General features: G+C 46.2%; 1 protein-coding gene across 12 annotated transcripts in view; it reads left to right on the top strand.

Moving 5' to 3' along the window:
- rasal2 (RAS protein activator like 2) overlaps positions 1-14,231 on the top strand; it is a 54,260-nt gene that overhangs the window by 23,773 nt on the left and 16,256 nt on the right. For 5 of the 12 annotated variants that reach the window (XM_081703734.1, XM_081703733.1, XM_081703731.1 and 2 more), the window contains exons 2-4: positions 2,730-2,857; positions 3,516-3,642; positions 12,233-12,351. In XM_081703734.1, the coding sequence (XP_081559860.1) occupies positions 2,730-2,857; positions 3,516-3,642; positions 12,233-12,351 (374 nt within the window). Of the gene's footprint in view, positions 1-2,729; positions 2,858-3,513; positions 3,643-5,870; positions 6,448-9,869; positions 9,895-12,232; positions 12,352-14,231 lie in introns of those variants that run through there. The other 7 variants (XM_027011374.3, XM_027011373.3, XM_027011377.3 and 4 more) reach the window with 6 other exon arrangements.

The following is a 14,231-nucleotide window of genomic DNA, read 5'->3' as shown; positions in this document are numbered from 1 at the left end:
ACACAATCTACAGAATGTACAGATCCATTTCGTAGAATAACATATTTACAGTTGTTGTGTTACAAGGTAATTGAATATATATATATATATATATATATATATATATATATATATATATATATATATATATATATATATATATACACACACACACACACACACACACACATATACATACATACACACAGTTATACAGTTATGTTACATGGTGGTGGTGGTCCCCACAGTTTATCAGTTTCCCTGATTCAGGGCCCGAATGGCCTGTGGGAAGAAGCTCCTCTTCAGTCTCTCTGTCTTGGTCTTCAGGGAGCGAAAGCGCCTCCCTGACCTCAACAGAGAGAAGAGTCTATTGTTGGGATGGGTGGGGTCCTTCACAATCCTCCTGGTCTTGGTCTGGCACCGCTTGTAGTAGATGGTCTGCAGGTCAGGAAGTTCCGTGTGAGTGATGCGCTCTGCTGAACGCACTACCCTTTGGAGTGCTTGTCTGTCCTGCTTGGTGCTATTCCCAAACCAGACTGTGATGTTCCCCGTGAGGATGCTCTCGATAGTGCAGGTGTAGAAGTTCCACAGTACCTTGGAGGGCAGTCTGAAGTCTCTTAGGCATCTGAGGTGGTAAAGACGCTGACGAGCCTTCTTTGCCAGGGAGTTGGTATGGCGGGACCAGGACAGGTCCTGCGAGATGTGAACACCAAGGTACCTGAAACTATCTACTCTCTCCACCGTGGTTCCACTGATCCTCACAGGTTGGTAGTGCCGCTCCTGCTTCTTGCTGCAATCCACGATCAGCTCCTTTGTCTTACTGACATTTAGGAGGAGATTATTTTCCTGGCACCAGTTTTCCAGGTGTTTAATCTCCTCCAGGTAGGCCCTCTTGTCGTCCGAGATCAGACCCATGACAACGGTATCGTCAGCAAACTTGACAATGATGGTGGAGCTGGAAGTGGCTGTGCAGTCATAGGTGTACAGTGAGTAGAGCAGGGGGCTTAGGACACAACCCTGAGGAGCTCCAGTGCTGAGGGTGAGGGTGGATGAGGCGCAGTTGTCCACCCGTACTGATTGTGGTCTGTCTGTTAGGAAGTTGGAGATCCAGGGATGTATGCAGTCCTAGATCCCCCAACTTAGTAGTGAGTAGGGAGGGGATGATGGTGTTAAATGCTGAACTGTAGTCGACAAACAGCATTTTAACATAATTTCCCCTCCCTTCGTCCAGGTGAGTCAGTGTAGTGTGGAGCAGATGTGCAATTGCATCGTCAGTGGAGTGGTTGTGGCGGTATGCAAACTGCATTCTTGGGTTTTGCATCAAAAACAGCATTTTTGATGTCACTACACAAATTCTCAATCGGATTGAGGTCTGGGGATTGGACTGGCCACTTCATAACATCAGTCTTGTTGGTCTGGAACCAGGATGTTGCCCGCTTGCTGGTGTGTTTGGGGTCGTTCTCATGTTGAAACGCCCATTTCAGAGGCATTTCTTCTTCAGCATAAGGCAACATGACCTCTTCCAGTATTTTGATATATTCAAACTGGTCCATGGTGCCTGGTAATAAATGGGTCAGACTCCAAAGTATGAGAAACATCCCCAAACCATTATGCTTGCACCTCCATGTTTTACAGTCTTCACAGTGTACTGTGGCTTGAATTCAGTGTTTATGGGTCGTCACACAAACTGACTGTGGCCTTTAGACCCAATAAGAACAATCTTGCTCTCATCTGTCCATAGAATGTTGCGCCACATTTCTTTAGGCCAGTCAACGTGTTCTTTGGCAAACTAAACTTTTCAACATGTCTTTTTTCAGCAATGGTACTTTACAAGGGTTGCAAATAGTTTGGCTTCATGTAGCCGTCTTCTGATTGTTGCAGTACTCACAGGTAATTGAAGATCTTCTTTGATTTCCCTGGAGATGATTATTGGATGCTTCTTTGCCATTCTTGTTATTCTATGATCTATGCAGATGGTGGGTATTTCTTTTCCTACCACGTGTTTCGGGTTTTGTTAGCCATTTTAAAGCATTTGAGATCATTTTAGCCAATTATTTTCTGCACTTCTTTATGTTTTACTCTCTCCAATCAACTTCTTGATCAAAGTTCGTTCTCCTTCAGTACAATGTCTGGAACAACCCATTTTACTCACTGAGCAAGGGCTAAAACCAGCAGGTACAACATTTGCTGCCCTCCTTCTTTAAATAAAGGCCATAATTGACACCTGTTCTTCATGGAATGAATGACCTCACAAATCGAACTCCACACTGCTATTAATTTGGACATGCCCCTTTCATTAAATGAGTCAATTACACCCAATTAGTAGCGTGCATGTCATGACTGTTGATTCTGTTGGTTGCCTATTACTCGGCTATACCTAGTCATGAATTTTTTCCCATGTTATTATCTTTTCTGCCAAAATCAGTAATTAAATACATTAGTGATGTTAGACTGCCATTATTTTGCACATAACTGTGTGTGTGTGTGTGTGTGTGTGTATGTATGTGTATATATATATATATATATATATATATATATATGAGAGAGAGAGAGAAATATAATATAAATCCTAATCTCTTTGTGCTGTTGTGTTTTTTAACCCTGCCTTTGGTTTATAAACGTTTGTTTTAAAATGCCCCCTGCTCTGACGAGCCTCTCCCACTGAAGTTCAGCTAGGCTCCATGTCCCGGTTAGGAGCCGTACAGCGTTTCGTGTGACTTATCGTTCTCTTCTCTCCCATGTGTGCACAGATGTGAAGGGCCCGCCCAGCCACCGCTTCTCCTGCGGCCAGTCACCCTTTTCCGAGCCTGCCGTCTGGGAGAGGAAGTACTGTGTCCTGACTGACAGCCAGCTCATTCTGCTCAACAGGGAGGAGGAGGTGAGCATTTTGTCTTGGCTGCCGCTGCATGAGACATGGAGTGCTCCTGCATGGCTGAGTGTGTTACTAAAGGACATTTACAACATTTTAGCAGACAGAGTGACTTATAAGGTGCTTTGTCATCTACTCATAGAATGTATCCTAGCCATTACAGTAAGTTAGGGTCAAATTAATCCATTGAAATAAAACACTTATAGATACAGGAGTCACTGCCGATACCGACAAAGAAATGCAAAATGATAGAGTACATTATCGAACAAAAATAAGAGCAGTACCAAACAATAAGTGCTAGAAGTGTTCAATTAATCATTAATAGTGCAATATTCCCATATGTGCAGGATTAGTGGTCATTTCAAAATGCTCCACAAATAGATGAGTCTTCAGTCTATATTTGAGGACAGCAAGAGACTACTGTTTGAGTAGCCAGTATTAATGCTAACTGCAAGATTTCCTGATTGCACTTCCGTGAGCGGTACTCTCACTTTTCCAGTTTAAACTGATGGGTAATAGGTTGATTTAGGTTGACTGACAACTTGCTTATTGGGAGATTTGAATTATTAGTTAATCGGTATCCCTATCTGGATTAACCCTTACAACCTACTGTGAGTGTAGGCACTCCCGGGTGACCTCATGTGCTTGACCTCTGCCCTGTTCCCAGATACCTGCGGACATCCATGATAGCCCCACAGGTTCGTCAGCCAAAATTCGCAGTCTGAGAAGAACTGTCAGCGTGCCCTCCGAAGGACAGTTCCCAGAGTGTCCAGCAGAGGGAGTTATCATGTCGGGTAAGATAAATGCTTTATGTTGCATTGACCTTTTTCATCTGGTGCCAGGTTTCTAACCCCCACGCAGTCACTGATAAATGTCACTGGTACTGTATAGAAAGATGGTTTGTTGTTGGTTCAACAAATGCAGTTTGGATTGTGTGCTTTGGCCTGAGAAGGAAAAGTATATTAGTAGGATCACTTTACCATATTTGTATTTTTAGGAACTGCATTAGATAAGGTAAAATAAGTAAACCAATGACCAAACTGGTATGGCAGTCGCTTCATGAGGAACAGGGTGTTCCTCATGAAGCGACTGCCATACCAGTTTGGTCAACCAGTTTGCTCAACAGTAGCTGAGTTCAAGACCAGGGAACTGATGGAGAGTGATTCATGAAACTGCCAACAAGGTAGTTGTTCTCTACCATGGATCCAGGTTGACGTTTAGAGGAAATAACCCTGTGATTTTCCTCTTAGCTAATTTAGGCCAAGTTCTCTTTGTTGTTCAATAGTCATGTTTGTGTGTTCAGTAAAGAGCCATGTTCATATTGCTTACACCTTTGGAAATGCTGTCCCTTTAGTTTCATGTTAGAGCTTCTCAGATTCCAATACTTTGTGTGTTTCGGTGCGTGCGTGTGTGCGCATGTTTGTGTGTGTTTTGACCTGGTGACCACTGTGGGCTGGTAGATGCTTGTGAGAAGAGGTGGTTTTGGGAATGTGGGTCTAAGACACAAATCCAGTCTCTGTGAGGTACAACGTCAGTCTCTGTGCCCCCTCCCCCCCGGCCCATCCCACTGCATGCCGTGCTGTGTCTACTGACCCTACGGGGGCGGGGTAGGGGGCAGGACAGGTCAGGGTAGGCCACGGGGGGGCACAGCGCTGGGTTTGGGGTTATTGTGGGTTAGGGCAATGGCTGAGCTACTGTGAGCGAGAGCGTCATTCATCCCTTGCCCCTTTCATGCCGCTGCACTGTGGACACAGAGTGGAAAAGAGGAGAGGCTTATTTATATGTTAATGTACATGCCATTTAACAATGAGCACCTCGGTCGCCTGAGAGCAAGACAGAGGAATGGATTTCTGTGCCCATTCACACCAGCACTGTGATGAACCTGCTCAGATAAGGGAAGAAAAAGAACCCGAGGTTAGAAAGGGAACCGGTTTACCTACATCTCCTAGGAAACCTCTTCAGAGCAGCCCGCGAGTTTTGAAGTTCCAACACACACACACACACACACACTTTAGAGGAACCGAGTGTATGTTTTATTCACTCCAGAGTGGAATCTTCGTGAGAACATTTACACATTCTCTCTGCTGCTCTGACAACAAGTTTATGAAATCTTTAGCCAACCAGAGGAACTGTCATCAGAAGCTTTTTGGACTGTCCTTCATAACATGTCCTTCATTCTGGCCTTTCATACATTATGTTGTATGTAATTGTATATATTTTTAGAAGGTCTATGGTTTAGGCCTCACATATAGTATTTACATTTAATAATAATTGTGTTCTTATTAGTGATTTGGCCTTTGCACAGATCAATAAGCATGAAATTCAAGCCATTATGTACTGGTCACTTTTTACAGGTAAAGCACGTGTGGAGTACGAAAATACATTTGTCAAGGAAATGTGGCTTTTCACTTGAAAACTGATTCCACTGATGCTCTAATCTAAAGGGCACTGTGAAAGACCAGTGTTCCCTAAAACTTTGTTCCATTGCCTTTCTCGGGGTTATGGAAGTAAGAATTTCATTGAAACAAAAAGCAATAAAAAAATTTCACTCAGGTTCTGATGTTTACAAGCCTGTAAGACAAAGCAAGTGGTGAACACGTGAACTTTCCTCCTTTAAACATTGAGTCACCTTGAGAAAGAATGCAATACGATAGCCTGCGGGTAGTCAGCGTCTGAACGCAGGAACTTAAACGGCGTCGTGATTCGTATGTTATTGGAAACATGTTTCTTATGACTATGGATACGGCGCTGATGGTTGTTTTGGCGCGCTCACTTTGTCAGTTTATTTCGTTGCATTTAAGTCTTTTTATTAAGTTATCTTGCATATTTAAGCATGCCGATATTCCGAAACGCACTTCAACAGCACGGCTTTCCGAGGGCGCCAAAAACGAGCTGTTCCTAATTCAGGCATTAAAAAATCAACACCGCGAAGACGTTTTTATCGCCGTGTGTCCGTCCTACTCCAGACGTTTTAAGCTCTCCCGCCTTCATTTAATCGCAGCAGTGAGCCTGCAGCCCTTCGCACCTGCACGCTGCCCGAAATATGACGGTGTGAGCTACTGATTGTAGAAAGTGAGGTAATTTCCAACGAAACGCCCCCAGCCCGAGAGAATTACCCCGAACGTTCTGTTGGCACGGTACGTTAATGCATGTAATTCAGGTAGGACTAAAGACTGATGGGACCTGTTGTCATGATTTTAAGACACGTACTGAAATAAATGTAACAGCAAAACAACGACAGCATCACGAAAAGGCTGCTCGCGTTTTAGTCTTGTGGGCAGGTTCAAACTGGAGCCGGACCGCACGCACGTACCCTTGGACTCGTGGAGTGGTTTGCTGGTGTTTCGGGATTCGCGGGTCGCGCGGAGCTTTTGTTGCATTCTTTACACCAGCCGGATAGACGAAGAACGCGCAGTGGGTTTGACCGGCTCGCACACTGGCTTTTCTGCATTCCAGCGCGTCTGGTTAGGAGTGGAGCACGGAAAAACGTGTAAAAAAAGCACCAGCAGCACCAACTGTCATTTTCCTCACGGAATCACTTAATTCATTTGGACGGAGGGATGTAATTATTGACTTAAAATATCGAATGGAATTCATGGGTAAGTTTCTGAATCGCCGCATGTCCCAAGTGTCTAAGATGTAAAAGTTTCACCCTCGTGATGTTCGTACATGATGGAGACTAATGGAGGTAGCTGTCTCCTGGACAGTTTGGAGTTCTAATGTGGGCTGGTGTGAAATATAAACCGCGAGTGTGTTTATGCTTTTAGCTACTTATTTGCTTTAGCAGCGCTCGTGACGCATAACACGTGCCTGGCAAAGTAACAGATGTTGGTTATAACAACATTTAAGCGAATTTTTAGTTAATATTTGGGTAGCCTACTGCGTTTGCGGACCAGACGTTAGTCTACGCGACCCGCTGAACTGAACCTCTCGCCCAGTCCAGGTCAACAATGCCCTGCTGACAGTCTGCTGTGCACATTAAGTTGCAGACCACGTCAGTTAACGGTCGCCCACGGCATCCTAGTTTTTTGCAGGTCTCGAATATTACAGGATGTTGCCAGCGCACTTTCCTGCACTATTGGAAATCCACGTCCAATGCAACTCTAATGTTGCACATACCGGGTACTTCAGCTTCAGGTGTTCATTCAAACAGGCCGCCTTCTTGTGCGCTTTGTCCGTTAAAGACAATTATAAACCTGTAATATATTAAATAATATTTTTATTTTTGAAATTTGTATGAACTTGCCAATATTTTTCAGATATATAAGGTGTTGATCTTTAGACATGTTGCTGATGACAGGGTGGTTCAAAGAATGCTTCTTTGTTTAGATGCTACACCACCCAACACGTGGATGAAATACATGCCAAGAGCCCACCACACATGACTTTGATCGAACTCTTGGCAGCCATGAGGTCTACTATTAAGTCAGTTCATTGTGCACATGTATGCCTGTAATCCCTCTATAACCCTCCATGAGCCTTGACTACAATCTTGTATGTTTTGGCATGCAGCACCTCCCTTGAAGACCTTGACTTGGCTAATGTTGTTTGTTCCTGCGCTTCCCAGAGACAATTAGGTGTGGTTTATGTCGGTAAGGCTCTGAAAGCATCGTGTGTGATGCTCTAGTCATCATCTGTGATGGGTCATGGTGGAAAAGGTGGTTCAGGTATTAGTGCGCTATGACCTCATAGAATTCCATACGTGAAATTACCTCAGAAACAGACCAGAGGGTAAACACTGGCAAAGTGGCCAATAAATCAGGACAGAAGGGAAGAGGTCTCCTGCATTTGACATCTGATTAGGATTAGGATGAATGATGACACACCAATATGAGACAAAAGAAGTGAGAATACAAAAAAAAAAGCCAAGTTCTCAAATTTTTGGTTCAGTCAGTGGTGCAATATGTCGTGAGGCTTTCCTGTAAGCAGCCCTCTCTGTGGTTACTTCCAGAGAGAGAAATGGAAGCAGGAACTTCAATGAGGGTGGAGGTTAGCTAGCACCCCACCTGAGGTACAACTGTGTATGAATAATTAATGCAATCCATGCCTTCAATATCAGGTCTTGCCATCATCCCAAAGGCCCAGTGTTGGTGTGAGGATGAAGTCTTTAACACATCACTCACAGAGTTTAACCTTGGGGAAATTGAACTTTGACCTGCTTATTTCTTCGTTTTTATTTTCTTCCTTTTTTTAACTGATGTAAATTGCACTTGGATAATTTCCCAGGTTTAGTGTTATGTTCTCATATGGGTGTACATATTCTCACTTGAGCATTCTTCTTTCCCATCATAAAAATATGCTGAGGGAGTAACCATGTTTTGTACATGACGTTGTTGGGAGGGCTTTAGAAAAAAAAACCTTAAGAAAAAAAGAAAAAACCTTTAGGAAAAAGGCCCTTGTATTTGCTCTCCTCAGAGGCAGTTAGTATTGATTTATCTGAAACTCTGAATGACATGAACCTCTATATTGGAAGCCTATTTCAGTACGTAATGAAAGCTGACCCAGTGGTAATGCAGAAATCCTGATGGTCTGTCTCTCTCTCTCTCTCTCTCTCTCTCTCTCTCTCTCTCTCTCTCTCTCTCTCTCTCTCTCGCTGTTTCACTGTGTCTCACCTTCTCTCTCAGTTGGTTTTGGCCTGCTTGGTGGTGCCCATCTACACCCCCATCCCCATGGTTCTGTATTGTATTGATCTGGAGGGCCTGTCCATGAAGAATGCTGCCAGTGGGTTTTTGGGGGCAGTGGTGCGGGGGGGCTGCCATGCCAGTCTGACACAGAGGTGGGTGGGGCTAACAAGGTGGGTGCAATGTATGGGCGGAGTCACATTGCCTATGTTTTACCCCCTCACACAGCCCCAAAGACCCAGCAGGACCCACAGTAAAGGGGTGAGAGAAGTAATCTGGAAAAAAAGTATGGTTGGAAAATGAATTCTCCTGGAATTCTTGTAAGCTGTAGGAGTTGCTATATAACCTGTAGGCTGAGCTGCTGTAGGACCTGTAAGATGTGTTGCTATAGAATCTGTAAGACAGACGGAATGGGCCCAGAAATCCAGATGGCCGAGCAGTTGTTTTCTAGAGCAGCGTGCAGTCAGTGTTGTGAAAGGCGTTTGTTGTAGTTTGTCCTGGGTGGTACAGGGATGCAGGCTTGTGTTGCATATGAAGGGCATGTGCAATATACAGTGGAGGATTGTTTATTGTTTTGCTAATACAGTCTGAGAGTCAGTTAACTGGCCTAATATGTTCTTTCCTTATGTACCAACAGCTAAAGCATACACCTATGATGTCCATAGAAGCTTGTAAACTCCACCCCCCCCCCCCCAAAAAAAAACCCTCACACACTCGCTCACTCTCACACAGTTTTGCTCTCACACAGTTTTGCACACACACACGCACTTTGGTAGCAAGCGCCTCATAATTTGTCCTAATGCTCATTGTCAGGTGTGTGTGTTAGCGTGCGTGTGTGTGTGTGTGTGTGTGTGAGAGAGAGAGAGAGTCAGACAGAGAGGCTGCAGCAGTGAGTGTGTGACGTGACTGGTGGGGGGGTGAATAAGGAGAAAGGGGAAGGAAGTGCTCACAGTTGTGCTGAGAGGAACAGCGGAGTGAGGTTACAGCGATTGATTGAATATATGCGGTAAAATCTCTTCCGCTGGTGGGCCAGGCAAGAGGCAGAGGAACAAGCTACTGATGTGCAGAGAGAGGAGAGTCTGTGCAGGGGTGACGAGAGTAGGGCTGGCTTTAAGGGAGAGTGAGAGAGCAAGAGAGAGAGAGAGAGAGAGAGAGAGGATGCTGGAGCACTAGCACAGCAAAGGAGGGACCGAGAGAGTGAGAGGAGGACGTAGGATAAGGATATGCCAGAGAACAGAGACAGAACACAGAGACTCTGTGGAGAGACTGCTAGTTAAGAGTCCTGTGGGATCTCTAACGGAATAATGGACACTTAAGAGGAAAATCCTGCAGCTCATTGGATGAGGGTGATGGTCACTTTCTAGCCAATCACATGCTGATCTGGTCTGTTTATTGCGCAGGTGATGGGCAACAGCTGTGACAGAGGTATTGTCTTCCTGTTTCTCTCTCTCTCTCTCTCTCTCTCTCTGTCTCTCTGTCTCTCTCTCTCCCCATCTACCTTCTCTGTATGTCTCTGCCTAGCCCTGTATTGCTCTGTCCCCCCCCCCCTTCTAATTAGGTTTCGGTCTGCTCTATTACACTAGGTTATTTATGCCTGCTTCTGTGCATCACTAAGCGATTCCTAAAGTGTGTGTGTTAGAGGTTGTTCAAGTTGTGCATTGCATTCGTCCTGACGCCCTGGGTATCCCAGAGCGCCAGTGACGACTCACATGATACATAAGCACTGCATGAACTGCACTTGAGACATGCTTATTGCTTAGTCATAACCCTGTGCTGCTTCTCTCCCAGGTTATGCATGGCACAATTATGCTTGTGTGCATGCACATGAAGACACACAAGCACCCATGTACGCACACACACACACACACACACACACAGCTGAGGAGGCAGTGTGAATGATGGAGCAGGCGATCGCTGAGGCCAGAGAGAGAAAACTTGGCCGCTGCTGTTTTTGCAAAGTGGCATTTCAATACTGCTGACTGCTGCTTATGGTCTCTGTCTCCTCACTCGCTGAATTTAAATGGAAACTGTGGAGTAGCCCAGGGGAGGCAGGAGGGGAGGGGAGGGCTGCACCTGGGCTTTGGTTTGGATCTCACTTTCTAAGCTGGTCTCTTGTTTTGTAAGTTGCTTGTCAAAGATGAAGTTTTCAGGCTGTGTCTGAGAGTGGCGATCCCAGCGGGTCACAGAGATTTGATTGATACTCCCATGTTGCTAATTTTAGCCAGCAGTCGATGGATCTCTGGGTGGCGGCCAGGTCCTGGCCAGTGGGGTTTGAGCATCAGACGGACCCTTCCCAGAGCAAGTGTTGCATGCATGTGCTTTAGCGGTGCACAGGTGTATGTTGCAGCGGAACACGCATGTGGTGTAGCGATACATGCTTGTGCACATTTGTGCTTCAGCACTGCTGGGGGTGCTGTAGCTGTGCATGCATGTGCTGTAGGGTTGCACATGTGTTGTACATATGTGTAGTTCAGTGCTGCACACGTGAGCTGTAGGGGTAAGTTGTAGTTGAACCTGTGTGTGTGTTAGCTTTACATGCGTGTGCTGCAGTGTTGCTAACGTGTGCTGTAGTGGTGCACATGTATGCTGCAGCAGTGCATGCATGTGCTGGGGTGCATGCGTGTTAGTGCATTACTGTATGAGTTGGTAGCTCATGGTTACTCCGTTAATGTGCGAGTCAGTTGCCCATGGTTACTGCATTGCTGTGAGTTGGTCATCCATGGAGTTCCTGTTCGTGTCTCCGTCGTGCAGGACCCGGTGGGGGGCGGAGGTTCCAGGACCGCTCGGCTGATCCGGCTGGATCCGGCTGTTGCTCTTCAGCATTTCAAGCAGCAAGCAGGTCCAGTTGTAATAACCATTTGGGAAGACGGAGCAAAATTCTGGGAACAGGCACATTCTAGCCCAGGTCTAGAATCGAGCTGAATAAGCGAGCACTGCATATGTTTGTGCTCTGTGCTCTTGCTCTTCTCGGTTAACAGGAGTGTGGCGAGCCAGCCTGGGGCTTTTCTCCACCATGCCTTCTGAGGAGCGGATCGCTTCCCATCTACAGCTAGATGTAGGTCGTGTCGCTCTGCAACCTTGATGCACATAGAGTAGATGTTCCTGCTACCCTGGAAAAAATATCACTGCCCTGCACCACCACAGGGAGAGACATGTGCACGCCTATGTCTCCATGGCATCTGAGCATGTCTGAACGTCCCTCAATGAGCAACGCGAAGGTAATGAATTATGGAAAGTGACTGGACAGGCTTTGACAGCAAAGTTTTAGAAAGAAGGACCTCTCTGACAAGCACTTTACTGGGTGTCCGGTTTAGGTGACAGAGTTGTGCAATAGCGTAAGGAGTCTGTAGGCCATGACACGTCAGCTGTTCTTGAGTCGTTGGCTTGACCCCTGTGCCTGTGCAGCCCTCTGACCTTGTGCTGGTTTATTTTCATGTACTGGGCCTGACTTGGGCCCAGTGGACAGGCTTGGGGAGGGGTAGCAGGTGAAGCTGAGACTGGACAGCCAATCAGCAGCCTCCTTTTCAAACTGAACATGGTGAAAACAGCGATGGTGGAAGATCGTAGCAGGCTCTGTGCTGGAAACCAAGTCCCTGAGAGGAGCCTGCCCATATCGTGAAGGCAAAGCTGAGCACTGTGATTGGTCCAGAATTTCCCACCATTGCTTGATAGACCTCTTTGTCTGCTGTAGAAGGGTGTATGGCATGACATCCTGTCCATCTCCTTGCTTTGCACTGACTCGTCCTCTCCGTTCTTTCTCCAGAAGTGTCTGCCGAACGCTCCCCTCGGCGGAGAAGCATCTCGGGCCTGGGCAGCTCCGAGAAGAATTTCTCCATGGACGGACCGAACTCCTCACCCTTCAGAGTGCCGGTGGGTATCGGGGTACGCTGCTTCTCTCTGGCCCGGGCTCCTGTCTGCGGGTCATGCTCACTGGGTGGAAACCACCTTTAACACACGCTCCTTATGGAACCTTTAAGAGCCACCATTCCTCTCACCCACTTATCACAAGCTAACATACATATAGCCTACCTGTCTGTCACTGTCCACAGTGATTAGCTCCTTAAGTGTTTGCCTGGTCTGCTACGGAAATAGACCACCAGCCTTTTTACGGATTAATGGCCCACATTCATTAAGCCCCAGAGCCCGTGTTGGGTTAAGTGCTGTAGTCCTCAGTTTGTGCCCAGCCAGGGCAGTGCTTTTCTCTCCTGTCACAGCTGCGACTTCACTGACCACAGGAGGTAACCACTACTACACAGCGCTGCCTCTAGCATCTACACACACGCGCATGCTCTGTGTTATTCCAATGGCAATCAAATACACATCCAAATCATGGCAAAGGCTGCTTCATACTTCTGCAAAGAGTTGCACAAACGTCTCTGTGTGGAAACTCAGAGTAGGGACTTATGAGTATGAGACCCGCACATGTTCGCAGACACGGGTCTTTGCAGAAGTGTAAATCAACTTTTATGTGTGGAATGTACACAGACGTGTCCTGCACAAATGCCCCCTTATCAAAACACACTTTGTGATATGCAGTTGAAAGCAGAGTGTCCTAGAGCAGACGGACCGTGAATGAGTGAGCTGGAGTGCGAGAGACAGAGAGCGAATGAGACGGAGAAAGAGAGAGAGCGAATGAGATGGAAAGCAAGAGACAGAACGAGAGACATGCTGGAATTTGTTTGATGATATTTTTACCCGTTGAGGAAGTGGGCCAGCTCACATATTTATATCTCAGGCATTGTGAAGGTGGAGGGAGTTTATAAGAGATGAACTGTGCGTGTTTGTCTTTTCTTCTTCTCCAGAAGTCCTACAGATGGTGCTGTGTTGTTTCTGGGTGCCGGCAACTTTCAGAGCCCAGATGTAGTTTTTTTATGTCCTCTTCTGTGTGCACTAGCTGAAGGCTCCAGGTTGTGTGCTGTAGTCGGAGTGGGTTCCACACGGGATGAGCAGGTGGAGGTGGAATGTTGTTTGTGTACGGCCCAACAGAGTTGTGCTTGTGTCTCAACAAACAGGTCTTTGTAGTGGGAGACAGACATACACAACACAGACATGGCCCAGGAGCTATGGGCTTTTTAGTTTGTTCTGCCCATCTCTCTGCCTGTTCTCTCTCTCTCTCTCTCTCTCTCTCTCTCTCTCTCTCTGTCTGTCTTTTGGTAACTCATTTCTGATTGCCCGTGCTGAGGCTCTTAAACGCTTTCATGAGTCATTCATGCGGGGAGTATCATATCCCCATGGAGTAATGCCTTTATAAAGTGCTCCTCCTCACTGTTAATGACAGTGTTTCAGCTGCTAAACAGTCGCCTCCTTGCAGTTATTTCAATACTGCAAATCCTCTTAGGTGCTGTTATTTTTTTAACCAGCCATTTTATTCTTTCACTTCCAAGATGAAAGTGTTTGTTTCATGATGATGTTCCAGTGTTCTTTGATCATTCATTCCAGTTAATATGACCATCATGGACATAGTTATGGGGAAACATGCATGGACAGTCGGAAAGCACCAGCGTGGAGGTTTGGGTAGTTTCTGAACCACTCATTTCTCCAGACAGTGTGAGGTAACCCTGCCCCTTTGCTGCCAAATCGAGTGCTGTCACATATCTCTTTTCTCCTTGGCTCAGACTCAAGGAAACTGCAAGGCTTATACTGACGCACGTCCTTGTGAGTTCCAGGCAAGTGTGCACGGCTCATTCTGAACTCTCTACCTCCTGGCTAGTTACTGATTCATTTCTTTAGTTTTCCCCCTTGAGGCATTGAGCAAGTCCTGC

This window comes from Electrophorus electricus, chromosome 20, assembly GCF_041902795.1.
Source record: "Electrophorus electricus isolate QZ-2024a chromosome 20, ASM4190279v1, whole genome shotgun sequence".
In the NCBI taxonomy this organism is placed as follows: Eukaryota; Metazoa; Chordata; class Actinopteri; order Gymnotiformes; family Gymnotidae; genus Electrophorus; species Electrophorus electricus.
This window is presented reverse-complemented; position numbering and strand designations above follow the sequence as displayed.